This window comes from Bemisia tabaci, chromosome 6 (assembly GCF_918797505.1).
Source record: "Bemisia tabaci chromosome 6, PGI_BMITA_v3".
NCBI lineage: Eukaryota > Metazoa > Arthropoda > Insecta > Hemiptera > Aleyrodidae > Bemisia > Bemisia tabaci.
The window spans coordinates 53,610,973-53,638,774 of record NC_092798.1 but is presented as its reverse complement, the minus strand read 5'-3'; the positions used below and the strand labels follow the sequence as shown (position 1 = coordinate 53,638,774).

Below are 27,802 nucleotides of genomic sequence, written 5' to 3'. Positions count from 1 at the left end.
AGCTTATTTTAAAATTTGTAAATAAGAAAATCCCCGAAAGCCTGAAATTCGTACTAATCAGAGAGTGGCACCTTTTTTTCGTACTTAAAGGATTAAGATGGCAATTTTTTTCCTGCATAGGCATTCTGTCATCCAGGCGGTGCAACGGACGACGATTCCCGAGCAATTTTGAAGAGTGAGAGAAGCAAGAGTGCCCTCAATTAGTGTATTTTCCGAAGAAAATACACTGTTGCGTTTTTGAACATGCAACATGCACATTATTGCACATCCTTGCAACACGAATAGTTGCATCAATGCGCCACGACCAACTCAGTGTAATATTCATACGTCGAGGATATAACCACTTGGGTTTATGGCTTAGCATTTCTGTAGGGTAACTAACATATTAACTCAGTGAAAATTTCACGAAAAAATTAAAAGTCAATCAAAAAGTTTTAAAAAGTTTTCCTTAGCCTAAGAAGAGGAATAGCTAATTAAAATCTTACCAACCAGAGTCAGAATGACGTAACTATAGGCCTCGTCTTCGGCTAAGTTTTAGCCAATCGGCGAATGCGGACCCTCTCGCTTGTTTCCGTCATGGTAGACAGCCACAAATATCATTTCAAACGGGTCAAGATTTTGGAGACTTCAAAATTATGACTTTCTCCGTCATTTTGAGTCGAGAAAATCCGAATAATTATGGGGAATTCAACTCACGTGGTACTTGAGGAAACAAATTTTAAAAAAATAGGCGGCACCGACCCATGATTAATTACTCTGGCCCCGTGTCACTAACTGATAATACCCTCCTTTAGGTATGTACTCGGTTATTTGGGTGCTACAACTGACAAGTCCCGTGTATCTCTCAAGAGGTAAGAAAAGCAGGAGCGCCTTCAATTTTTGAATGTGCAACTTGCACATCCTTGGAACACGAATAGTTGCATGAAGGCGCCACAATTAACTTAGTTTGGTCTTCGTAAAGCGAGATCACTTTCAAATGTTTAATCTACAGCACGCACATCCAAGATTTTTTAAATGAAAGAAAATTTAAAAAGAATGAAAAGTATATATTCACTTTGATACTGCTGAGTTTCCTTAAAAATTTCGCAAATCGTTCCTAAGAAATCGGCTAGTCTCCGGACTAGGCAGTTTTGCCTACGGGGTGTAACACATAGAAACGAAGGCTCATTTTGTAATTTTCGTTTGTTTTTATAATTCCATACTTGCTTTTAGTTCATTTGGACGTATTTCTATCAAACAGACCTACGTGGAGGTGAGAAATATGGGGTGTGCTCGTTAGTTCTCTTTGCGTAAGAGTGAATGAGAATAATAAAGCGCCAGTGACGTCAGAGGAAATGATCGAGCCCCAGAGCGGGGGCGCGATCTTCGTCGGGGGGCATTAACTCATGAGCCCTGTTCACAACGCTCTCGTGCCATGCCCGCGGCTCATGAATCCCGCATTCAGATGGCACATAGGTCTGTTTGATAGAATGTAATATCCCGCTTTTCCAATTCTTCAAAAGGAATCACGCCCACTTTTACATTGCTTCTTATGCAGCTTCGACGAGCGCACCCCATATTTCTCACCTCCACATAGGTCTGTTTGGTAGAAACACGTCCATTTGTACCCCCTTACACCTAATACTGAAACTGATCATTCAAAGTACAAAAATTAATCAACGTTAAACCTCTCCATTCTGTCGTGCTATTAAGAAAGAACGCCGTATGAACGTTCTTCAGGCGTTACCGAATTTCCTTCGATAAATCACCAATTTTCGGAAAAATTTCCGAAGATTATTCGTCCAGTTTTTCCGATAATTTTGTTCTCAATTTCACCTAAAGTTCTTGAAAATTTCAAGGAGGAATATTTATAACTTTCTTCCTAAATAACTATTTTCTGAGAGGAAATTTGGCAACTCTTGAATGTTCGTACGGCGTTTTTCACGGCAGCATAGGTCTTCTCCCACACAAGAAGAACTGTAATCACAATTATGATATAATCATTGCAAATTTTTCCAGTCATCGTAAATCAAATTCCATGAATTATTATTAAACGCAAGAATGCTTAAACATGCAACAGTCAGAGGTGCATTTTCTCTTTGTGCGTCAGGTCCTAATCCTAAGTATTGGTGTGCGCACCATTAAATTGTGCGGTCGCAGTTTTTTCCTCTTAAAAGTCAAAGCACTTTCATTTGTATTTGCACCAATTCTAAGCCCAATCGCAGTAATCACCGAAAGTAAGCGCGCTTACAGTATTTTTTAAAGACAATTCACTTTCAATTAATGCCTCTATTTACGGCTATTAATGAGTAAGTGAATGAAGAGAACAAAATTGGTTGAATTTTGTGTACTTTTTTAACTTTTTACTATTCTAAATGACAATGATCCACACAGAGAGCATGTGTTCGAATAATCGCGCCAAAGTCAGAGCGGAAATTGCGGCCTGCGCAAATGAAATATTAGCGCCTGCAAGACTGCCGTAATACTTCACGCATTGCGCGTACACCACGGTGAGCACTTTAATCGTCGAATTTCTAGCGATGTTGCGGTGCACTGCCTTTCCGACCTTTGTATACAGCGAGTCTGCAATCCGAGGCTTGCAGGGTTATGGAGATTATACACCCCTGGCAACAGTTGCTAAACGTTTCTTAATTTTAAAAAAGGATTCTTCAAAAAACGGTTGAAAATGAGTTCTGACTATTTCTTCAGAGCTACCCAGGTTTCATTCACACTCATACGATTTTCACATTTTCTACTGAATTTTTACAGTTATGCACTGGTGGATCGGTGACAGACCTGGTGCAAGGACTAAAAAACCGGAACGCCTGTTTGACCGAAGAACAAATTGCATATATTTTGCACGAGACTGTTCAGGTAAGTAAAATCGTAACGTTGGCTCTAGTTTTTAATTTCATCTTTAAGCACTAACAATGGATGCTTTGATTGTTTCAAATCGTTGAAAAAAATATTTTTTCGTTACTTAATCATTAAATATGAACCCATCGCTCAGATTTTACTTACGGAGTCTTGCATCTTTCAAAATTTAGATACGGCCCTTTATCAGGGGGAAAAAATTTGCAGATGTCTTACAACCTTTAACCACTGAATACAATATTCTTCGATTTTGAAGGAAAACATTTTCAAGTTTTTTGACTCGACAAGTTTTGACACCATTGCTCTCTATATTGAGAAATTTTCAAATAGCTTCAGTGAAATACTATGCGAGCCGTGCAGTACCTATTAATAAAATTTTCTTGAAATCAATGAAACGTTGCTAAATCAAGGACAAGAAGAAGAGATACGGAGGCTTGAAGATGATAATTTTACCAAGATGAACCATTAATCAGGTATTGAATTTCATTTTTTCAGGCGTTGGTCCACTTGCACAACAACCATTGTATGCATCGAGACATCAAAGGTCACAACATACTGTTGACGGAGGAAGCCCATGTTAAATTAGTTGACTTCGGCGTCTCTTCGCATCTAGCTGCGACGATGGGCCGGAGGAATACATCCGTCGGAACACCCTATTGGATGGCGCCTGAGGTCAGTATCTCCTTACATGACGCTTCCAACGTTCGGATCACACATTTTCCATTCAAAAAAAATGTTTCCTTTTAAATAAACTTACAGCAGCTGTATAAATTGGAGTGTGGGAGCACATATTTTTCTCGTGTTACTCTTGATGATTTGAATTGTGTCATCAAAATGTTACCACACGAAAGAAAATTTTTACGATTCTAAGGATGTTAACTAACCATTCAGGTAGTTATTCTAACTCTCTGCATTCTCTGAATAGAGAATTTGCAGATATCGGACATTTGATGAATTTCGTGTTTAAGTGGAAACTACTGAGTGGATTGAACACGAAGATACCCTTGGTTTATGAATTGAACAATTATTGGAGAAGATATGACAAAATGATCTAATCTGCCAAAATACACGTGTTTAAATGGGAAATGCCACCAGATGCCATCACTAGGCGGTGCATTTTCTCACTTTTATATCTATTTTTATACTATTTCGCACATCAGAAAAAAATTATAAAAAATACTGTGAAATTAGCTCTTTAAGCACTTTCAGATGAAGCAATAATAAATGTGCATGCAAATTCTCGATTACTGATACATATAAATAAACTGGTAAAAACCATCAGTGGTTTTGGATTTAAATAAGAGGTAGTTTTTTGACCGTCTGGTTCTATCGATGAAAAAGGAGCATTTGCAAAAAATATGACAGAGAATTTTCTGGTAAAACAGTAGACCTCAATCCTCAAGTTGATAGCATTATATAATTTGACTTTTTCCTCGTTCAAGAATAGAAATATCCAGAATTACAAAATTTCTCACCATTTTTTTCCTTGCAACCCTGATTATCCGGGTGGTTTCACGCTCACTGGAATAGTTTTGTCGCCGTAACAGACAATACATATTTTGGTCATATTTTTAGTAGCGATGATAATCACTCGAATTTTTTCGCATAAATCTTCCAAGGCTTACGCATTATAAGGCTTTTTAATGATTTATTGCTCTACCCCTCAATTAATATTATGTAAATTCCGAAAATGTGCTGTCTGTTACGCGGTAAAAAGTCAGCGTAACAGACAGAACATTTTCGGCCATTTATATATTAAAATTGAAAAGTAGAGCGATAAATCTTTGAAAAGCGTTATAACACGTAACCTTGTGCAGATTTATGCAAAAAAAAATCGAGTGATCATCATTACTACTAAAAATATGACCGAAAAATGTGTTATCTGTTACGGCGACAAAACTATTCCAGTTATCCTGAAACCACCCATTTTATTTGACTTTTTCCTCGTTCAAGAATACAAATATCCAGAATTACAAAATTTCTCACAATTTTTTTTCCTTGCAACCCTGATCATCCCACCTTCGTGGAACCCCTAATCTCCCCCCGATATGAAGCTAATGAAACTAAGGGACGTTTCTGATTGCAGGTGATAGCTTGCGAGCAACAGCTGGACTCGTCATACGATGCACGTTGCGACGTTTGGTCCCTGGGGATAACAGCCGTGGAGTTGGCTCAAGGTGATCCCCCCTTGTCAGAGCTGCATCCAATGAGAGCTCTATTTCAAATCCCTCGCAATCCACCCCCACAACTTACCAGGCCAGACTGCCCGCAACTTGCTGACTTTGTAGCCGAGTGTTTAATGAAGGATCTGGAACAACGACCCTTTGCCAAAGAGCTTTTGCGACATCCTTTGCTCAGAAAAGGAGCCGCCTGCGCTCAGAAGGTAAGCATTATTTCAAAACGATTACTTGATTAAGGTTTCTGGATCGAGATGAATAGCTATGATCATTGGGTATTGCCTATCCTGCCTAACGTGAGGTTAGTTTTACAAAAAAAATCGTGCTATTGTGAAACCAGCCGCAACAAAATTGAAGTCAGTTTCAAGCTCTATCACCCACAATGAGGTTTCGACTTTTTTGCCCCTCCTCTCGTTATTTAGAAATAAAATGGTATCAAATCAATTGACCATCTGATAAACGAGGAATCAGGGCCGGATGTAGGGGGTGGCCATGATCCACCTGATGGGCCTCGGCCCATGGCGCATGGCGGCAAATGTTGCCATTTTTCAAATGTAGCTGGGTATAAAAAAAAATCGGATTCCGAAAAAAAAAATTAAAAACGAGAAAAGGCGACAAAATCTCTCATTTCCTGACAGTTAAAGTACAGTAATTTCTAATTTGTTCGGCTTTCGGCGATACATGAGACACCGCCTTTCATTAATCTAGTTAAGAGAGAGAAACCAAACACGCAATTTGGCCTGGAGCGGCGCGGCGCAAAGAGCAATAATGACGAGGACTTGAGATGAAAAGGAGAAGTCCTCGGCGCGCCAGTTAGCATGAAACACATATTAGCGCCTACAAGACTCCATGAATACTTCACCCATTGCGTCAAACGTAGTGCGGTCAGCAGCGGTTGGCGTGAAACTCATAGTGCCTACAAGACTGCATGAATACTTCACGCATTGCGCAAAAAACAGTGCGGTCAGCAGCGGTCGGCGTGAAACGCATAGCGCCTACGAGACTGTAGGGATACTTCACGCATTGCGCTAAACACAGTGCGATTGGCGCGGTGGCGGAAATTAAAATTATTAAACCACATTTATGTTTATTCTTTCATGATTTTTTTCGTTCATTTCTTATAAATGAAAGACCTTGTCCACGCAGAGATAGGTTTACGGAACTTAACTTTCGCGCTAAGTTCTGTGAACTTTGGCTAGTGTTGACAGGGTTTTCACAAAAAATGTGCCCAACTCGAGTAAATGCGTCTTACCTATGCATCCCTCCGCCTCCGGCACGTTCACTTGATTTCAGTGATTTCATTTGTTCAAGTGATTTCCATTATACTACTCTACATTTGTCTTGTTAAATGTTAAAGAATGAAATATTTTATGTCGAGCTAATCTCGTTTTTATACTCAACACGTACGTCGCAAGTACAGTTTACTGATAGCTTGTGTGAATTTTTGAAGCTTATGTTTCAATCTTTAACTTTTTACTACCTACCTACCCACTCATATCCTGAAACAGCAAAGTAATCACCTTTAGAGAGATTATCATAAATAATGTGTGGAACTAAATAATCTTGAAAAGCTGAAATGAAGTATCTGAAAACTTTGCAGGCTAATTTCAAATCTTACAACTGGCAGACTGGACGGTAAACTTTTTATTTTCTCTTTTTGCATGTTCAATTATTCATAGCGTGGGGAAAAAATGCATGAACGAAAAAGACACTTATTAATTTGAAGAAAACAGACTAGTTATGTTAAAAATCTGTACAATTTTTTTTTCAGGCTCGAAATGAATTAAAGGTGGAAATCCAGCGGCAAAGAAAAGATGGACGATGTCATAGACAAGCAGAGGTAACAACCAAACACGGAAAGCTCAAGACAGAACGAAAAGCTCAACCGAAGAAAATATATTTTGATGATTTAGCTGCTCTTGACGTTTTATCAGAGGTAAGTAAAATGTCTCTAGAATAGACAAATTCTTTATAAAAAATTGATCAGATTTATTTTTCACTTTTCAAATGAAATATTGACTAATTAAATCATTCAGTCCGAAAATGTAAAATTTAGTCATAATTTTGGAATCCTCTGAGTTACCAGTCAAACTTTTTAAATCTGATAACTCTTTTTTTTCTAAAGTCTGACGGTCTCACGGATCAGTTGATGGTTGCACGGACAAGCGAGTCGAGCATTATATGACGAACTTTTCATCTTGAGAACGTAAGTTGAAAGATGGAAAATCACTTCAACCTTATTAGACAATGTTAGAACGGTATAATGAGGTTAAAAATTAGGTTCTCTTATTCAATTTTTACAGAGCTTATCTTGTAACTAGTTCATTTCAAAGTGAGAAAGTGGAAAAGGGTGAGTTATGTAGGTTCCCTAATCAACCAGAGGAAGCTTTATGCAACCGCCTAACATCAGAAAGCAGTCAATAAAATATGTTGATCAATATATCGTCACCTTCCAGGCAAAGTATCACAAGCGCCATGCGACGTTTAAAAATTTCCGCCGCCATTTTATTTTTTTACTGAGAAATTGTTGGTTGAATCTGTTCGAAAATTTCACTAAATTTTATCGGCAGCACAAAGAAAATTCGGTGTAATTTTCGGACAGGTTCGTTGAAGAATTTCTCTGTAAAAAAATATAATGGCGGCGGAAATTTTTAAACGTCGCATGGCGCTTGTGATACTTTGCCTGGAAGGTGACGATATTAAGTGACTTTAGACCGATAATCGGTAGATAGTAGGCTGTAGATATGTAGAGCGTAGACTTTAGGCTGATTATCTCAACCCGCAACTCTACTGCGTAGATAGGTATTTTAATTGAAAATATGTTGGCTTTGCAGTATTTTTTTGCGCACAAGATCAGTCAAACCAAAGTTACTGGCTGCTTGTTATCCTTAAAACTGAACTATCAAAGTTGAATTTTAAAAATCATCTCTTTAGCTGTCAAAGTTGTCATTCATCTAACCGGCACTGACAAAAAGCAATAGGAGAACCAATGCATATTTTAACAGTCTTTTGTTACACATGCCTAGGTGTGCAATATTGTTTTTTCCACAAACTTTGCATCAAATCTCAAATTTGGGTGAGGTTTTTTTTTCACCAACGTTCCTTTCTTTTTACACAGGAAAATATAGTTCAACAATTACAACATAGATACGAAGCAGATACAATTTACACTTATATTGGAGATATTTTAGTGGCTGTGAATCCTTTTACAAGACTTGGACTTTACACGCCAGCTGTAAGTATTTTGAATCAACAAATATAGGTACCTTTACTTTAAAAAAAGAGAATTTTCGTAATCTGATAAGAGAGTATCCCTTGACTACTACGTGGACCAATCCCTGTGGCTCTGTAATTCTGAAAAACCAGGGTCATTCTGAGTTTTTCAAGAGAGCTTATGAAAGGCATTCATAGTTCCACCATAGCATACGGAAATTAAACCGAATTTTCTGTACAAAAAGTAGGTAAAAAAACTCGAAAGATTGCAGACTGGTATACTGAACTTAAAGTGTTGTAAATTATTCTCTTTTTTATTCTTCAATATTCTTTCAATAGAACGCAAAAGGCCTAAGGTCACTGGCCTGGATACCTATACCTAAGTGATGCTCCATTTAAAAATTTAGAAACATTAAAGGTTCATCAAAAGACTATTTTAAACTGCAAAAGAAAATTTGGAGAGCAAAAAAACTCACAGTAACGATGTAGGAAGATGGCTGAAATATCTTGCCTAGAAGTTCACAGCATTGTGAACGAAGTCAGATGTCGCAACTTCATGGAAATTTTTGCACCTATTAATACAAATAAGTGAAGAACTAACACATGGGCTTTTCAGGCAACATTTTTTTCCTTTTTTCAGTAAATTTTCAAATGATAGTTAAGTAGGCACCAATATACTTGAAATTATGGTTTTTTCTTGACTACATGATCTCCATCACGTATTCTCTGAACTGTATTGGTCATTTGAAGGTGTGATCAAAAATACTTTAAGAATTTTAAAATCTGTCATTTACTTACTCTATTAGACGATGTTCTGATTGCTTGTAATCATATCAAGATTTTTGCTTTGTTAAGACAGGTTAAAAAGATAACCAACAACTTAAAAACTCCAAGTTAGATGTCCAATGGTGACAAGTACTCAACTTTGTCTTTATATTTGTCTCATTGTCTTTATATTTTCAGGAACAAAAGAAATATTGCGGTCAAGCTCGTTCGCTAAATCCTCCACACATATTTGCGGTAGCCGATGCTGCTCATCAAGCACTGATACATCAACGACTCAACCAAAGCATTGTGATAAGTGGTGAAAGTGGTGCCGGCAAGACAGAAAGTGGAAATTTGCTGTTGAAGCAGTTAGTTTTTTTAGGCAAGGTGTGTTGAGGCTAATCAGCTCTGGCAATCTATGATTGGTACAGTTAATTATTTTAAGTAGAATTCAGAATTTCTTAAAAGTGAACATTCACAGGGAAAAACACTAGTTTGTCGATATAATTTCACCATCATAGGTACTTGTAAGTATACAATAAATTTATAAAGAGCCGTAACACCCAAAATTTTGAAAAACTTTTCCTTAGGAATTTACTCCCAATGAATAAGCAAATCAGGTTGTAAATGCTTCTGCAGTTTAGTTGGTTCTGCTGCAGAACATTCTTTTCAAGGGGATTCTATTTTCTGGTGATTTAAAAAAGGTCCCATCTCAGGGCGATAGTGTATTCAAGGCGATGAACATTTTTTAATTTGATTTGTTACATCCAAGCTAGCAAATAGTATTGTGGAACAAAGCATGTGTTATGTCACACAATACTATGGGCTTTGTTTTCAAAGTATACATACCGAGATGATATGTTTCAGGAAAGAATTCTGGGCAATTGAACAATCCTCATTAACAAGCAAAAATATCAGGATAAGCCTGAAAAGTTGCCGTTAATTTCGAGAGAGAGCCATCTTTTTTCAATCTTTCCTCCTGCTTCAGCCCCGGTTGTCAGTAAAATATTTATCTCCTGTGTATCTTGCTTGGGTTGTTTCAGTATTTATCTTAACATTTTATCTATTTCAGAAAATTCCTCTCATGAATCTGTCTGAAATTTCTTGTGATTTTTCCTTATAAAAGATTGTGAAGAAGTGAACGAAGACTCCAAAATTTTTGGACAAATCGGTGCAACACTTCTCCCATGAATTAATGAATTGTTCATAGAAATACTGGAGCAATGCAGTCGAGATGCATTTCTTTGTGAAAGAGACGACGCAATGTCTGGTTTGTCTCTAGATTTACGCATTGTCTTTAAACACAATTTATATAAAACTCTGCAATTTGAAAAAGTGGAGTTGTTCTCTTTTTTGAATTGTAAATTTAATTGCGTTTGAGGCTCAGCACTAGAAATTGAAATTTTGCCATTGGAACTTTACTTGATCTATTGAAACATTCACAGGCGCCAAATGGTAATTTAGAAGAGAGAATATTACAAATGAACCCCCTGATGGAGGCTTTCGGAAATGCTCAAACCGGTATCAACGCAAACTCATCTAGGTTTGGTAAATTTTTAGAGCTAAGTTTGACAAGGAGTGGGAGAGTAACGGGTGCTAGGGTATCTGTATACTTATTGGAGCAGTCACGCGTTGTACAAAGATCACAGTAAGTCCATAAATTCACTTGCAAACTTTCCCTCCTCTTTTCTTCCTCTTCATATTTAAAAGGCTGAATGAAATTTAAGAAGCTTTAGGGTTTGTGGAAAATTAAAATTATGTTGTTCAGTAATTATGAAAGAATTAGTCAATAGCATATCAACCGATAACCTACTCAAATAATTTTGTGCTTTTTAGGTGAATGGAAAAAACTGCAAAAAACTTAATTGAAGCAATTAGATATTCTCAGAGATTCATTAAATCAGTTAATTTTAGAATTTCAATCTAAAGTGTGTTGAATCTTATCATGCATTAAATGACACAATGCTTAGACAACTACATATATTCCTCTGTTAGTAATTTTAGATTTTTGATGCTGATGCTTTCATAGGGAAGTGGTCTTTAAATATGGGGAGAGAGACAAATGAAGAATCAAAGATAGAAAAAAAAGAGATAAAATTGATTAGTTTTCATTCTCACAAGTTGACTAACTCCTCACAAGTGCGTTATCATCAAAAGTCTAAAATTGCTAAACATGGATTCATGATCACATTTGAGCACTACAATTCAAATTAGCCGAGTCAGTCAATCTCACAGTCCTAAACACTCGGAGGTAAAATAGATTTCATTCAAATGCCATTAGCCCAGTAATATTGAAACAATTTTGTACATCAACAAAATGTACTTATTGATGCGAGCAGAGATTTACAATGTTGCGATTGAAGACTTGTATCATTCAACTTTACCCATCGATATGTCAGGTGTCTTATTTTCTTTCGATTGGTCTTCATCTTGTAATATTGAGTATTTATTGATTTTGTTTTTGTGTCCATCAGGAGTGAACGAAATTTCCACATATTTTATTACCTCTATGATGGTATTTATAACGACAATAGAATGAAAGAATTTCATTTAGATCCAGACTTAAGATTGCAACATTCAGTTTTAACCAATGATAAACAGGATGCTATGACTCGGAAGGTATGTGTATCACATTTTGTGTCCTTCAATCTCTAGAAAGTTTTCTTTTTGATTGAAAAATTTTAGAGGGATCTGATTTATGGGACTCACCTTTTGCAACTTTTGCAGAAATGCTCCCTAAACAAAAAATCCCTCTCTGCCGAAAACAAAATGAACATTAGGAGAAACCACATTTCTCTCTAAGTAATTAGAAGACCGATGCCTTGATTATTATTTAGTGAATTCCAGTGAAACGCACTTCTGGAGAGCGAATCCTCACTAATTATCCATTTAATTGTGTGTAAAAATAAAAACAACTCCTTCTTCTTTTTTTTTTTTTTTTTTTTTTTTTTTTTGTTCTGTTTAGTAAAATGAAAGAGTTGCCCAGCATAAACTCCATCTGATACATTTTTAGAGAAAAATTTTCATTATCCCACAATTTGCAACTTTTCACAGCAGTATAATTTAAAATTTTATAAAAAATGTATTTTATCTGTTTTTCAGAACAATATTGAAAAATTTGAACAAATAAAGTCAGCATTCAAAGTCATCGGCTTTCAAGCTGAAGAAACAAACTCAATTTATAAAGTACTCGCAGCGATACTTCATTTAGGTGACCTGGAATTTGGTGAAGTCATCTCGGATGACAACACTGATAATAAAAGTAGAATTATTGACCTGGCTCCGCTTCATAGAGGTAAGTCTTACCATCAAAAAATTTGGTTTCAAAAATTTCTATTCTTATGGAAGAAAAAGCAGATTGTATTGCAGCAGGGTCTCAATAATATCGGTGATGATACAGACTATAGGCACTGTAGTTGATCAAAAACTGTAAAAAATCCAAAATTGAGACGCTCATGTTGAAAAAATATGATATTAGAAAAAATGCTATTTTTGAAAACACGATGAAAACTCAGAAAATTATTTAAAAACACCAATTATTATAAGAAATTAGTAAGTTTTACATTTTTTAAACAGGTGGAGGAAAAATTCAAAAAATGTATGGAAATTGCTCAACATTTGTCCACTGTTCTGTCAGTTCAACCAACAAAACATGCCAGAAAAATCTCTTGGGTTTGTGACTAGTAACTAGCATTACAGATGATTGAGAATAAACTGTACCTAGATGGAAAAATTAATTCTAGTGCGCAACACTGAAATTTAAAAAAAAAAGTTTAAAAACGATTTCAAGAAAAAGAATTTCCACTTAAGGGTCAGTCAGCTCAAAATAATGAATTTATAAAAAATCAAAATTAAGCTTTTCTTAAGTGACTGATGTTAAGGTTATTAATTCAGTTTTAATTTTTATTTTTAGCATCGAATCTGCTCGGCATCGAGGCAGGAGATCTATCTGATAGTTTAACAGCAAACACTGTTGTAACCAGGGGTGAAACTATCACCCGAAACAACTCTGTCATCGAAGCTTGCGCAACACGAGATGCTCTCGCAAAAGCATTATACAGTAGATTATTTGACTGGCTAGTCAACTCAATAAATAGTTTACTTACTTTCAATTCCCGGTAAGACTTAAACTGAAAAGTTTACTAATAAACACAGGATACGTTGCAAGATCAAAAAGAATCTCAATGAAATAATGTACTTTAAATTTACGGAATTATTTAAATATTTTTTACCAGCAGTGACACCTGAAAAACACTGTACAACCGATAACAACGATGGAACTGCAAAAACATGTATCTTGGTCTGCAACGCTGTACCAAAACTTCCTGCCATGGTTTATTTTTTCAATCAAAAATACTCAAAGTCATATATTGGAAACCTTGATTCATTTCATTTGTGTGGAAAATATGATATTCTATGAAAATTTCAAGCAATACCTAGTATCTGTTCTTTCTCATTTAAGAAAATAAAATGGGAAGAGAAATTTTGAAATATGGCAATGGAAGTACGTGTCTCTGCAGTTTCACCATGGATAAACCTTGAGAGTCAAAACTAAAAAAAGGGGGGGGGGGAGAGAGAGAGAGAGAGCTTAGTGTAATTAAAATGAACCATTTAACTATATTGTCTAAAATTTGGATGCTTCGGTAATTAAACATGAAAATTTGTGAAATTGAAAAAAAAAAAAAAACTAAAATTACTTAGTAGCTCTTTAAAAAGTAAAATAGGTATTCATGGTTATTTTGATGTGTGTCTTAGGGATGAGCCTCTGGTGATTGGTCTGTTGGATATCTTTGGATTTGAAAATTTTGCCAGGAACTCCTTTGAGCAATTGTGCATCAACATAGCTAACGAACAAATCCAGTTTTATTTTAATCAGCATATATTCACCTGGGAGCAGCAGGTTAGTTGATTCAGAGACATCTAAGTTTTGTTGTAGAATCCATCTAACAAGAAAAAGCGGTCAGGTCACAAGTTTGAAAAATCATTTGTACGGTCCCTGGTATGGCCAGTTGGACGTTCTTTAAGCTCGGGTTTTTTTTGCAAATTGTTTGAACGCTCTGCTAGCCAACTTCAATCGATTGTATGCATGAGGACCAAAATCTACTGGAACGTTTCAAAATGGATAATGGAACATTTTCCTGGAATGAGGCAGTTCGGCTAGTGAGGGATTGGCTTAAAAGCTATTGCTATCAAATTTGGTTGGTCATAAGAAAAAAATTCTCTATTCTTCTTGTCAAAAAAAATTCCTCAATTTACGGTGTGTATAAAAACTATTTGAGTATTACAATTATTTTGAAACGTTGCCATTGATTTACGTCTCCATTCTAAAAATTGATCAATTGTGTAGAAGCAGGGAAAAATCCGCAGATGCCGACGAACAGTGGAAACTCCTAATTTTGTTTCTAGTAGGTGAATTTTTCACATTCAATTTATAGATAGCTTAGGTCAAAAAAAGTGTGTCTTTTAATGTAAGAATGTAAATTTCAGCTCATCTCGCATTATTTTGTTTAAAAAAAGGAAAAAAAATCAAAGTTTTTCTTTATTACCTGTGATTTTTTTCACTTCTTCTGAGATACTCATAGATACTTTCAAGTAAATACCTTGATAGCTTCCTTTAGAAAGGATGAAAAATCAATGGATATTTTCAATTGTTTCGATGGAGCTACACATTTTTCAAGTTTACCCATCGTCATAATCCAGTGATTAAACTCTGTAACAGCATAATAATTCTGTTCACGGAGAATACTCAAACTAATTATTCTTTATCTAATAACTTACATCCACTTTTTTGCCACTTTTTCAGGAGTACATAGCAGAAGGTATTCCTGTGGATCTAGTTGAATTTACTGATAATAGACCAGTTTTAGATATGCTTCTGAGCAGGCCAATAGGATTACTAGCTCTTCTTGATGAAGAAAGTCGGTTTCCTCGGTCTACTGATCGTTCGCTCATAGGTGAGGGGCAAATTATCCTGAATATTATGGACTGCCTTCAACTGTCAATTATTTTAATGTATCCAATGGAAATAAAAATCCATTCCAACATATTTCCTAATGAAAGGGAACACTGGGGGTTAATGCGACAACTTTCCCGCCGAGTTCTTAAAGTATTTTCTAATCCTCAAGCTGATTTTATGACTGGAGATGGGAAACTAAACCTTTGTGCTTGCGGGAAAATTTTTCAGGAGAGCAATTTTCAGCAAGTATGGTTAAAAAATTGAATGAGTTTCAAACCATTTTGCTAATTTTCACGCCAAAGGAGAGCTCAAGTTGCATTTTAATCCAACAATTTAGCATCAGAAACATGGAAAATGAAAATAAATAGGCTTTATATAAACCTTCCTATGTGTTTGTGAAGATCACTCTTGTAAAAAATGCTACATAGGCATTCCATATTTAGTGTATTTTACCAATTTTTTTACCATATTTTTTTTTTGTACATTTTATGTCATGTGCTACTAGGGTGGGTTTATTTTTATTGTAAATTTTTATTAAACGATTCACTAGGTACACATGATTACTGTACAAAGGAACATCTCCAAGAAAGAAGAAGAAATGGAACAAAAATGTTGTCAATTGTCTCAATAGATCAACTCTCGATTAAAACGGTACTGATACAGTTATTTCAGCTGATTTTTTTTCTTTAATTCTAGATAAATTTCATGGCAACATTAAGAGCAAACTGTATATTCAGCCCAAGTCCAACGCCTTGTGTTTCGGTGTTTACCATTTTGCTGGAAGAGTAATATACCAAGCTGAAGGATTTCTGGACAAAAATCGGCACTTCCTAGCCCCTGAACTCATCCAATTACTGCGAGGCTCACATATTGAGACAGTTCGTTTCCTCTTTCAGTGCCCCATCACCAAAACTGGGAACTTATACTCTCCCAACTCTACTCCTATTATACCTCTTAATTCTTCGCCAGTAAGTATCATTTCTTTTCGCCTTAAATTTGTAAATTTAGAGGAGTAATTTTTCAATGCATGCCCTTGTGAAATGGCAGGGGTGCAGAAAGTTTCTTTAACATTCCAACGGTATCTTGTCAGCAAGCATTTTTGTCTGATAATATAGCTTTTGGATGACCCTCGTACTCAAAATTCAAAGGTACGTTCAAGGCAATTTAGGGATAAAAACATAAAAATAGGCATCACTTGATGCTAAACAATGTAAACTTTGCACCTCAGCCCCAAAATCAGTTTTGAGAACTCAAGGCATAATTTTTAGTAGAGGCGTGTCTCAAAGTTTCACTCCAGTGAAATTCGTCGAGTTCCAGGAACAGAGCCCCTAAAAATAAAAGTAAAAGATTGTCTCTGCCTTTTTATAGAAACGTCTTGATGATAAGATCAAGAAAATCTTATTCATAAAAAATGTTCTCATTTTTGCAGAACTGTGATAGTGTTATGGGTCTTGCATCCCAGTCACGAGCTCAACAAACGGCTGCTACTTACTTCCGGTACTCTCTCATGGAGCTGCTCCAAAAAATGGTTGCTGGAGCACCACAGTTCGTCAGATGCATAAAACCAAACGATAATCGTCAAGCAAAATTATTTGACTCTGTTAAAGTGATTAAACAATTACGATATACGGGTGTTCTGGAGACAATCAAAATAAGACAGCATGGATTTTCTCACAGAATTTTGTTCGCAGAATTCTTAAAAAGGCAAGCAGAAATTTCTTTCTATTTTATTTCATGCTCTCATTCAGTAGGTATGAGAGAGAGAGAAAGAGAGAGAGAAAATGTTTTAAATAGAATAAAACAAATGGACTGCATGTATAATGCAACAAATGCATTAAATATATCTTTAATAAGTCAGAGATCAGTGTTAAAAGTTTTTACTAGTCTGTAAGGTCAAATTCCTTGCTTCCAATAAAATAAAAGTAAAAAGCATCAAATTCATTAACAAGGAGCAGGTAAATACATTGATGATCCTTCGTTTTACTTACTTATTTTCATGCCTCTTTTTTCATTCTATTTACCATTTGAATTACTCGTTTTTTTCCCATTTAGGTATTGTTTCTTAGCATTTAGTTTTAACGAAAGGGTTGCCGCAACGAAAGAAAACTGTAGACTTTTGCTGAGTCGTCTGAAAATGGATGGATGGGCTCTTGGGAAGACAAAAGTTTTCTTGAAGTACTATCATATCGAATATCTTTCAAAACTATACGAGGACCAGGTATTTTTTTGTTTAAAATTCATTAATATAGCATTTTTAAATTTCTTTCCAAAGCTCATTTTGCGCACAGCTACATCAAGGTTTCATCTCTTGCTTTGTTTCAATACTTTTTAATTCAATATGAGGGAGTCTTCAAATGACTGACATGTACAAATTCTAAGATAAAAACAAAAAAAGGCTCTCCTTCCAAAGGAGCAAATTGAGTAAGGGAATGTTGGAGAATTGAGTTTGTCAAAAAGCTGGACACATATATATTTCCACAAGATTTTGTCAAATCCGTCTATTATTAAAGTCACTTTTCAACTTGGTTTTTCTCAAGATTTGCAGGTATTAAATTCAATTTTAAAAACTCATAGTCCTTTATAGAGCGTAAAGATCATTGTATGAAATAATACAAATATTCGACTGGTACTAAATCTCTCAGTTTTCCATGCAAGGCCCCTCCTTCTTGAAAGAGAGGGTAAAAGTAGAGGGGACGGTTTGCAAGAATAAGATTTTTATCTTCCATTACTGGTAATTGATTACTAGAATGTCTGAAATAATAAAAAAAATATCATGCAAAGAGTGCTGGATGAATTAAACTGAATGTAGAACTAATAATTTTGCAGGAATTATAAATTCAAAGAAAAACTCTTACTACACAAATATATTATTCATTTCCAGATACGAAAAATAGTTTTAGTACAAAGCTGCGTAAGGAGGTGGCTCGCCAGGACAAAGTATAAGAGATTGCGCAAAGAGATGTCATCAAGCGTGCTAACACTGCAAAGATACGTTCGCGGGTGGATAACAAGGAAGAAAATCAAGAAAGAAACAATGAAACGAAACCAAAACAACAGAAATGCATGTTCAGAGCAGTTGAAGGAAATCAACCAAAATCAACAACAACTCCAGCGGCAAAAGGCCAAGAAAGCCAAGCTACCCAAGGAGAGTCAAAAAGAGAATAGTGCTGCAGTAATAATTCAAAGTCGTAAGTTTAGTTTTTTGTAACAGCTCCAAATCTTTCAGTTCATTTATAATTCCTATTTTGCTAAGGTTCATAAATTCTATTTTATATTCTGTTCTCATTTTCTATTTTTCTATTTACATCCATTAAGAATTATTGTAGCCTTCTTATTCCAAAATAATTATTTTCTCGTGATGACTGTTAAATGACAGTTCATTAAATATGCAACACTAAATTTCAGGTTTTTTGACCTCTCTTATATTTTTCTAAAAGTAAAAAGAAAAAGCTGTTAAGTTCTCATAGATCTCTCCTCTTTCCCCTGGAGCGTTATTTATATTATGAATGGCCGCTGAGCTCAGTTTCTGATAAACTTATAGGAGGGAAATTTTTTCAGAAGTCAGTACCTGCTCATTTAAATTCAGCAGACTTACACTCTAAAACTTTGCCAATTTTTTTTTTTCTGTTTAATTTATTCATGTCTGACTTTTTTTTTTGAACCATGGTAGGTATATCGTCTCATATTCTTTAACCTTAGATTCCATTTCAATTCAGTAATTTTATCTTATTTTAATCTGCCTCCACAAATTTTATGAAGTCTTTACCACAGTTCCAAGTAAACTTTAACTGCTTGTTCATAATGAATTTTCAATGTTCCACCTCTAGATTTCCGAGGTTATACCATACGCAAACAATGGGGTCAACAGCAGCAGGCTAAAAAACAAAAGAGAGCACCACCTCCACCCGAGGTTAGTTGTTTTTATTATACGTATTATTATAAACCTTTTGGCTCTATTTTGTTTATTCAGTGAAAAACTGACTCATATTTTTCCATGATATTTATAGAGAATCTGTGACCAATTACAGAAACAGGTCAACTTTTCAGATTTAGAAGAGTGACTTCTGTGAAGTTGAGGTAAAAAATTAGACTTTAAGTTTCTGGTGAAGAATACTGCACACTACCCTGCGGATAAATTTCCAGCATGTTGGTGTATTTTTTTTATTTTAGATAGAGCATACATTTGCATTGTTATCTGGTAATTTTGAGCCGAGTGTGTAAACATGGCACATTTAAACGTAAAGTAAGTTGCTACAAATGCCTTTTGAACTTCAAACCTCAGATTGTCGTGACTCTGGCTAATTTAAAATTTCCCGTGTTTTGTGAGCTAAATTTTTCGAACTCATCTCACTACACAGAAAAAAATAATGTTGAATTAACATTCTGGGTGTATAAAATAACCTGCATGACAATAACCTTGGAATGACATTTGAGCATTTTTTTTTTTTTTTTTCGTGTAAGCAGTAGCTTCAATATTGCAATTTTTAATTTATTGCACTCAGGTTACATCAATAAACATTTCTGGTAATTCAGCTCCAAAATGATATACATTAAAGAGGTTGCACTGTCGGAAACTAAGATCTATATGTTTTGCTAGTTTTATTATCAGTTTTCAAGTTTACATTGAAAATTTTCGGCTATAATGAGTTTCATGATTGTATCAGGGTTCAAGACGCCTTGAAAATCCTAGAACACAAACTTTAATTTTTTTCAAATTTTTAATCCCATGAATGTACAATATAAAGGGTTTGCCTAAAATGCACTCAAAAGTCCTTGTATTTTGCATAATCTGATTTCTTCATCGTAACTATTTAAATTGTTTTTTCTTTTCTTTTTTTATGAAATCTTCCTCTGAATCCTCTTTTTTCTATCTTCTGAAATAATTAAAATATTGCTGTCCTTACATCTGTTACATTTGCCCCTTTATTTAAAAGTAACAAAGAACTAAGCTATAGGAAGAGGAAATTCTCTCTTTATGCATTTTTCAATGCCTCTAAATATTTGAAAGTCTTGATTGATTTTATTTTTGAAACGCTGTCATGAATCGTGCATTTAAGTATCTGACTGCATTTACTGTAATACTCTTGTGAATCTTTGAGGCTTAAAGCTAAAAGTGTTATCCTTGTGAATATATTTTTGTATTAATGATATTTCTGCAGAAAATCACCTCTGAACTTGTCTTGTCATTCTTAAAATTTCTTTTCTTTTGATGCAGAAAATCTCACCTCACAAACAGAAAGCGCATCCACCCCTGAAACAAAAATCCGACCAACAGTCGGAACTCATATCTCTTTCGCAGAATGTAAGTTTTAAATCCGGCTTGTAATAATGTTTAATCTAATCAGACAAATTATGAAAATTCTTATTTTGAAAAATGAAAATAAAAGCAAGATAAAAAAAAAAAAATTGAAAACTTTAAGTAAAGGATAATAATCTACTCAAAGTATTGAAAAGTTCTCCTAGATATTTAATTTTTTTAAATTTTAATAAAAAATGCATATTCAAATTTCGGAAAGGGGGCTTGCATCACTACATTTTTATGAAGTGGGGTGATCTTTGAACAAAAAATACTGAACAGATGTCAACATCCGAGATTATCATTCATGAAACTTTATAGTTAAAAAAAAATAAACCTTGTGACAAGAGCCGTGCACATGATACAAGGTAAGCATGGAATAAATATTTTGGGTTTTTTTCGGTTTTAAATATATCTATCTGTGGTCCTGTTTATACTTGGTGCTTGGAAAATATGTCAGCTCCTGTAATCAGATATTTTTGTATTTCTTCTCTTTTCATTCATTTTGCCCCGCTGCTTTTCCGTAGGTCCACCTATTGAACCAAGAAGCGCACAAATTTATGCGAAGGAATAAAGCAGGTATTCGCGTCATGGATGTAAAGGATATGCCTCAAGTATACATGCAAGTGAGTATTATCATTTCAGCCAATTTATCGAATTTGATGACTCTTTCTTGACTTGAGTTGAGAGAGAAAATCACTGAGGAGTGGCAATGTTTGCCACACAAATAAATTTTTTTGGAAAATGCATACAAAAAATCAAAACTCAAACTCTTGAAACAGATTCAATGATACATCTTTATAGGTAACTCAATCTTTCGCAAGATAGGCCAGGTAACAATTGGCATATGCTTATTTTGAGCTAACAAGATATCTTGCTGCCTCAGATGGGATTGAGGAGTACTTAAACATTAGTTGAACATTCTCATGCCAGAAGGAACTACCTATGTTCAGTAGGCAAACCCTATGCGTATAATTCCTTTTAGCATAACTATATTCAGTTTTGTGAATTCAATTCTGTTTGTTATTTCTACTGTAATGACGCAATGTTGGCCATTGTATGCATACTTACTTATTTTCTTCTTAACTTCAGTAAATGTCCATAAATAACTTCAATCACCAAAATCAACTAAAAGTAAATCAGTAAATGGATTTTTTTAATCAAATTTGTGGTAAAACTCAATCTAGTTTAACTGGTTTTTTCACCCGCAAACCTCTTTTTTGAGAATTATTTAAAATTAAAAAAAAAGGAAAACAAACGGAGAATTTACAGCGCCATCGTGAAGAGCATAATTACGTTTGGGAGTGAGGTCTGGCAATTGAAGAAAAGATCTTAGGATATCTTACAGGCAACCGAAATGGACTTTTGGCGGAGGTCTGCAGGGATCTCGCGGAGAGAGCGCGTTCGTAATGAACGAGTGCGTGAGATAATGGAAGTTGAGAAAGATATTGTGCACGATATCAAAACCAGGCAGGTGGTTTGGTATGGACACGTGCGGAGAATGGCAGATAGTCGGTTGCCCAGAAAGGTATTTGATTGGGTTCCTCCCGGAAGAAGGCTGCATGGACGTCCAGTAAAAGATTGGCGGGAGGGAGTGGAGGGGGAGATCAGACGGTGTAATCTGCCTGATGATTTGTGGGAGGATCGATTCCGATGGCGATTTGGAGTCGCAGAGCACTCTAGTGCGCTGAGTTAGCGGCGTGAAATGTATGTATTTAAAATTAAATAAAATTAATTTCGTCATTTATTGATTTTTTTTTTTTCAGAAAGCTATAATAAACGAAGTGGCCAAGAAGCACGGCCCCACAGCATATTACCAAGCAGTCAAAGATGAAATGAGAAGGTAAACAATGTCTTTTCTTTCATATTTACAACTTTGTGAAGCGGAATCTAAATGAGCCTGGAGATCGCAACAACAAACACTTTTTTTCCTCTGACAACTCATTCACTCATTAGAGCTCTCTTGAATCCCAAATCATTTTCTTAGTTTGGTTTAATCTCTATGATCGCAAGAAGAGAAAAATCAGGAATCCCCCCCCCCCCCCAAATACTGTTTAATGAAACACAGACTCAAGTAAACTCGTAGAAAGAGGAGTCCATTTCTAGAATCCCTTGGCTCTCCAGAATAGTTGCTTGTTTTTTGAGCGATTCATATTTAAAGTAGATGAGATTTTCCATGCGAAAAGGGGCTCCAGGTTTTTAGGAAAACAATTTTAGTAAACTTCGCTCAAAGAATTGGAATTCGAGTTTTTGGCGGAAAACACTATTTCCAGGGAAGAAGTTGCAAGTGGTTCAGTTCATTTTCGTGTCAATGAAGGGCATATGGTTGAACCAGGAAAATGGCTAATGAAAAGTTTAAATAAGTTTTTCCTCAGAGGCACACTTCTCAATTTCAAATTGTTGTTTATTTGTTTGGTTTGTACATCTTAGATAATTTTCTTAGTCCAAATTTTGAAAAAAAAACGGTGATCCTAATATCTTCTCTCTTTTTTGGCATTCTGAGGACCCTCTCTCCCTTGATGGTCACAAATGTCCAGTTTTAAAAAAAGAAGCGATAAAAAAAGTAAAACGCCATTCTGTATGATGAGGTACTGTGCAGTTGAATTTTTTTGTTTTTTCTGAATGAATATTTTTCCTCTATATAATTAGGTATTTTTGCCCAGATTCTTCATGATGCTTATCAAGATACCACTCTTTTGCCTCCAACGCTTTCATCTTTGCAAGTAATCATGCTATCTTTGCTCCCTTTACAACTCTACCTTTATCCTTTGAATCTGTGTAAAGAGTTGATTGCTAAACAAAAAAATAAGCTCAAAGAAACCAGATAGATGACGTGAAGAATCAAATTCAAACCTGACGTCTTTTTACCCTACGAATTAAATGCTTTTCTCTTGTAGATAGCATATCATTTATGTTCCATTTTTTCATTCTTCACCTCTCACTCTCCATTCTATCCACCTACCTCTCTTCGGTCTTAATGTTTTATTCTTTCGGACGCTGCGTTTTGACAACAGCCTTTCCTCCGACGATGACTCTGACAATGATTTGTCCATATGGGACCTCCCTCTCATACAGTATGAGAATCAACTTCACCCTCTCAGGTAACTCACAAGACCTCTCAGAATGACGGACGGCGATCCTGACACCAGAACGCTCAAATCAAAGATATTTTACCATGAATTTTGTAGAACGCCTATATTTTAAGCAAATGATGACCTGAAATCTCTATGTATACATCAAGTTTCGCTAATTCCTTCTTTGAGGATCAATAAAACCTTTATCTAAAGTTGTGATCCTGATCCATGCAAAGTTTAGACTGTAACTTTCATCAAAGTTTTGCAAAAAGAAAAAAGATTTTTAAGACTTTGATAATTAATTCAATCCTTAGTTCAGATCGTCTTTCATAAAAAAAGGAATGAAGTGAAAAAAATCATTTTGAGTCATCCTTTACCAGTCAGAAAAAGGAATTATCTCAGTCAGTTTTGAATCTAAAAACCAAAATCGAAACTGTCCTAGAGGTATGTAGAGAGTTATTCTCCAGGCCCAAAAATTTCAAAAGCAATGTTGGTGAGGAGCAATGTCATCATATTAGTCTGTCTCAGAAAAATAAATAATGAAAGAGAAAACCCAGAAGAATGTAAAAAAGATGCATGCTTTTCATCTGCTATATCTTGTCACCTTCCGGCCAAAGTATCACAAGCGCCATGCAACGTTTCAAAATTTCTGCCGCATTTAATTTTTTTACAGAGAAATTGTTCAACGAAGCTTTCGAAAAATTTCACTGAATTTTCTTTGTGCTGCCGATGAAATTCAGTGAAATTTTCAACCAGATTCAACAAAAAGTTTCCCTGTAAATAAATAAATTGGCAGCGGAAATTTTGAAACGTCATATGGCACTTGTGATATACTTTGGCCAGCAGGTGACGATCTGTGTTGCAGCTTTAAGATTCCTTTTTTTGTATTTCAACGGAAGTATAAATATTTTTTTTTAATTCACCTGAATGATAACAAACAAATTTGCAGTGTTGAAATAAAAAAGCTACTTCAATTCCAAAAAAAACTTTTGCAAGCTTTTGTCTAAATAATTTTCGGCAACAAAACAAAGCTAAGAGTACGGAAACTTTTGCTGGTTGAGACTAGCTTATTTGTTCCATTTTTCTCCTCCTTTTCATGCAGGATCCATTTCCTCGATGACAGCCAAATCAGCTGTTTATTTCAGAAAAAAACTGTGTTATTGTAAAAAATAAATCCAATTGGTATACTGTTTTGTCTACAGACTATTAATCAAGTTAATTGAGTGTTATTCGTTGAATTTGCTCAAAATTTGTTCTTAAATGAAAATTTGTCAACACTAAACCTCCAGTGTGTCTGGAGAAGGGAATTAGACACCAGCTAAAGTATTCAGCTTTTAAAATTTCTCAATAAAATTCTACCACTTCTAATATGTTGATTGTTACCTACCTTGTAAGTATTAAAGTTAAATGCATTTTGAAACTTTGAGGACCCATTAGACTATTTTCTATTGACGATTTGTATACTTTGCTTTGAATGTTCCCTGAGTTTGTCTTCTTTTGTGAATTTCAGGAACAAAATGATTACGTTAGATATGGAAGTAGAACGGCGTAACTTGCTGGCTCAAAACAAACGACATGCGGTGATTTGGAGTAGTCCCATCAAGTGAGTTTTGAATGATAGTCGGAAAGTATGAATTATTCACCACGCAGCAAAAGCCTTCTACATTTAAATCTCTATCGAGATACAAAGTCCCTCACATCGTATATCATTTTAGACATTAAATATTTCCCTCTCAAATGAAGGGCTTGAAGGACAAGGCGCATCAGTGCAGTTTTTTAAAAAATTTAGATCTTAATGATTTTAACTAAAACTAGTCTTAAAATATATTCTATGAGAACATCTCCTCTCAATTCCAATTCCTAAGCTTCAAAAAGGAAGTTTGAACCTTCTTTCCACCTTCTAACAATTGACAGAATGACCCCTAATCATGGATATGGCACCAGACATTGTTTCATGAACAATAATATGTGTAACAACTAGGGAGAGTAAATTAATGAAAAATCAAGCGATAACGTTTTTCAACACCTTGAGCAGTGAATTGAAAGTGGTGTACAGGGAAGGTTTCGTCAACATATTCCTTAACCAATTGAAATTGAGACTTAAAAATAAGGCGTATTACCTATAGTCTGGACGAATTCTTTGAAGACTCCTCATAATTAATTTTGTGTTAAACTCGTTATGAACATCGTAACTCATGGGTGTATAAATTGTGTTAAAAAAAGAAGAAAAAAATTGACTTGTGCCAGAGCTATTATATAATAGGCTGTATGCGTCAAATAAATTCTATTCTATTCTGTTCTATTCCATTCTATTCTGAAGGCTTCATGTGATTTTGAAACTTTGAACACATATTTCTTGAAAGAACAGAAACTGCACTGATGCGCCTTGTCCCTCAAGCCCTTTAACGAGAAAAGGAATCAACAAGAATCTGCAGTTATTAAGACCCAAAAAGAGAAGAACTTTCAAATTTTGATGTTGGAAGCTTCATAAAATGATACTTGCTCCTCGATTTTTTTTTTTTTTTTTTGACTTTTTTACTTAGTAAGCTTTAATTGTGAAAAAAAATTAGTTGTAACAATTGAAAATAATCCCTTATGATTTCAACTCCAGTCACCTATGTTAGTTAAGTTAAGTAAAAAAGTTAGTAAAAATTTAAAAGATATTTCACCTACAATGGTGATATTTACTTTATAAAATTCATTCTAAAACAAAATCTTGTGACCAGGTGGATAGGTTTCGATCCTGATTTTAATAATTATATATTCAAAATAATAAATGTTTCAAATTTTTTTTTACTTCCAGAAACCCAAACGTTGATGAGAGATCGTGCGGTCCCTACGATTTCCGTAAACTTCTCAGACCTACAGAGCACCCTCCCACAGAATCTTTGCGTAGAAGGCTCGACGCAAGAACTCGACTTCAAAATCTTAAAGCAATGTAATGATTTTAGCATACCTATTGTCAAATCATGATTTTTGACCATCTCATGATTTTTATCAGCTATTTTTACCGAAGCAACAATCTTCATTTGAAGTCCTATTGTTTATGTGTAAGTATTGGAAGTTCTCTTCTTCTGAAATATCTTGATACATTCGCAGAATCAGCTGTTAAACTGCATTAAATGTAATTTGTCATTATTGTGTCTTGAAACTCATGATCTAATCTATTCAGTGGAATCGAAAAAATCCCTTGCCTTGGATAAAATCGAGAAGTCTCTAGCTCATTATAACTTTTGAGAAGCGAAAATGGACACCTTTAGGCAGAAAAAGTCAATTTTTATAGAAAATCCATCGCAAATTGACTTCTGCATTAGGATGTCTAATTAAATGTGAGATCAGTTGTGCTTACTGGAAGATTTTTCTCTTTTTTCTGCATCGTTAAGTTTCAAAATACATAGCAAAGGAGAGCTATCTAGTGGGTTTTTGTTCAGCACTGGAAGTATTTATATATACCTAATACATTTTACCTTGCTGTAAGCTGAAAGTCTTGCTGCACACACAGGTGTATCTTCACCCACACAAGGAAGCGGGATTAAACATTTTTTGACACTCCAATACTCCAGCTTTTTGATGAATTTTAGTGACAAATACAATGAAAGGTTTAAATTTTCGAATTTTTGAATTCCTTGAAAGGTTTGACTTTTGTTCAAGCTATTAAATTTAAGGTGCCTAGTCATTCAATGATGTGCTTGTAATTATTGGATCTCATGTCTTTTTTGTAAATACTGTTGGAAAGAGAGTAATATTTTGCGTTAAAATAGAGTAGTATGTAAGGTTTAAGACTAATTTGTTTTCAAATTCAAGTATGCTCTCAAATTAAAAGTTGATTTTTATTAATTATGTTATTCTGTTGAGAATAAATGCTTCACAGTTATCATAAGGCATTTCATTCTATTATCCCTTGTCCTAAGTCAGGATTTCAGCAAGTAAATAATTGATAGAGACTATAGAATATTTTATAGAAATTTTGTGTGATTCCAGACGAAAATTTCCAGCAATATTCTCAAGTAAATACCTACCTACCTAGCATGGCGTAACGACAATCCTGAAATAAAAATTGCAATATTTTTACATAATTGGGTCAATTAAATGAGTTCTATGTCTCAGAAAGATGGAAAATTTGTAATTCGGAAAAAGAATTATCCCAATAAAATACAAATCTCAGTATCAAGAGTCCTTTCAATGAGTAGTAGGTTACAGCAATATACACAGCACTCTTTCATGGTGGCAATAATTTAACGCATGTAACCACAATTGTTTACCGCTTTTGCTGCTTGGGGAGTGGTTTAAAGTACCTACAAGTGACATTCAAGTTACTTAAAGATTTTTGTCTCATGGCAACTTCCTAAAGCAGTAAGATGTTGTGTAAAAAATCCCATTCTAATTGATCAATTGAAGATCTTGCTTCAGAGCAAAATGAGAAAGAGTGAATCAAGTTTCCTGCAACAGATCGCTTCTTAGATCATTG

At 34.9% G+C, this 27,802-nt stretch overlaps 1 protein-coding gene across 3 annotated transcripts in view; it reads left to right on the top strand.

Annotated features, from left to right (window-relative positions):
• The window catches only part of LOC109042017 (myosin-IIIa), a 139,551-nt gene extending 112,343 nt beyond the window's left edge, over nt 1-27,208 (top strand). Inside the window, exons 3-25 of one of the 3 annotated variants that reach the window (XM_019058557.2) lie at nt 2,749-2,853; nt 3,349-3,525; nt 4,940-5,236; nt 6,802-6,966; nt 8,149-8,265; nt 9,207-9,395; nt 10,454-10,656; nt 11,483-11,627; nt 12,111-12,303; nt 12,922-13,126; nt 13,764-13,908; nt 14,812-14,962; nt 15,661-15,932; nt 16,394-16,668; nt 17,017-17,182; nt 17,846-18,152; nt 18,792-18,874; nt 20,180-20,266; nt 20,788-20,886; nt 22,027-22,103; nt 23,275-23,361; nt 24,845-24,937; nt 26,138-27,208. In XM_019058557.2, the coding sequence (XP_018914102.2) occupies nt 2,749-2,853; nt 3,349-3,525; nt 4,940-5,236; nt 6,802-6,966; nt 8,149-8,265; nt 9,207-9,395; nt 10,454-10,656; nt 11,483-11,627; nt 12,111-12,303; nt 12,922-13,126; nt 13,764-13,908; nt 14,812-14,962; nt 15,661-15,932; nt 16,394-16,668; nt 17,017-17,182; nt 17,846-18,152; nt 18,792-18,874; nt 20,180-20,266; nt 20,788-20,886; nt 22,027-22,103; nt 23,275-23,361; nt 24,845-24,937; nt 26,138-26,276 (3,777 nt within the window). In that variant the 3' untranslated portion in view covers nt 26,277-27,208. The remainder of the gene's footprint in view (nt 1-2,748; nt 2,854-3,348; nt 3,526-4,939; nt 5,237-6,801; nt 6,967-8,148; nt 8,266-9,206; nt 9,396-10,453; nt 10,657-11,482; nt 11,628-12,110; nt 12,304-12,921; nt 13,127-13,763; nt 13,909-14,811; nt 14,963-15,660; nt 15,933-16,393; nt 16,669-17,016; nt 17,183-17,845; nt 18,153-18,791; nt 18,875-20,179; nt 20,267-20,787; nt 20,887-22,026; nt 22,104-23,274; nt 23,362-24,844; nt 24,938-26,137) is intronic. The other 2 variants (XM_072301975.1, XM_019058558.2) reach the window with 2 other exon arrangements.
• The last annotated feature ends 594 nt before the right edge of the window (nt 27,209-27,802 follow it).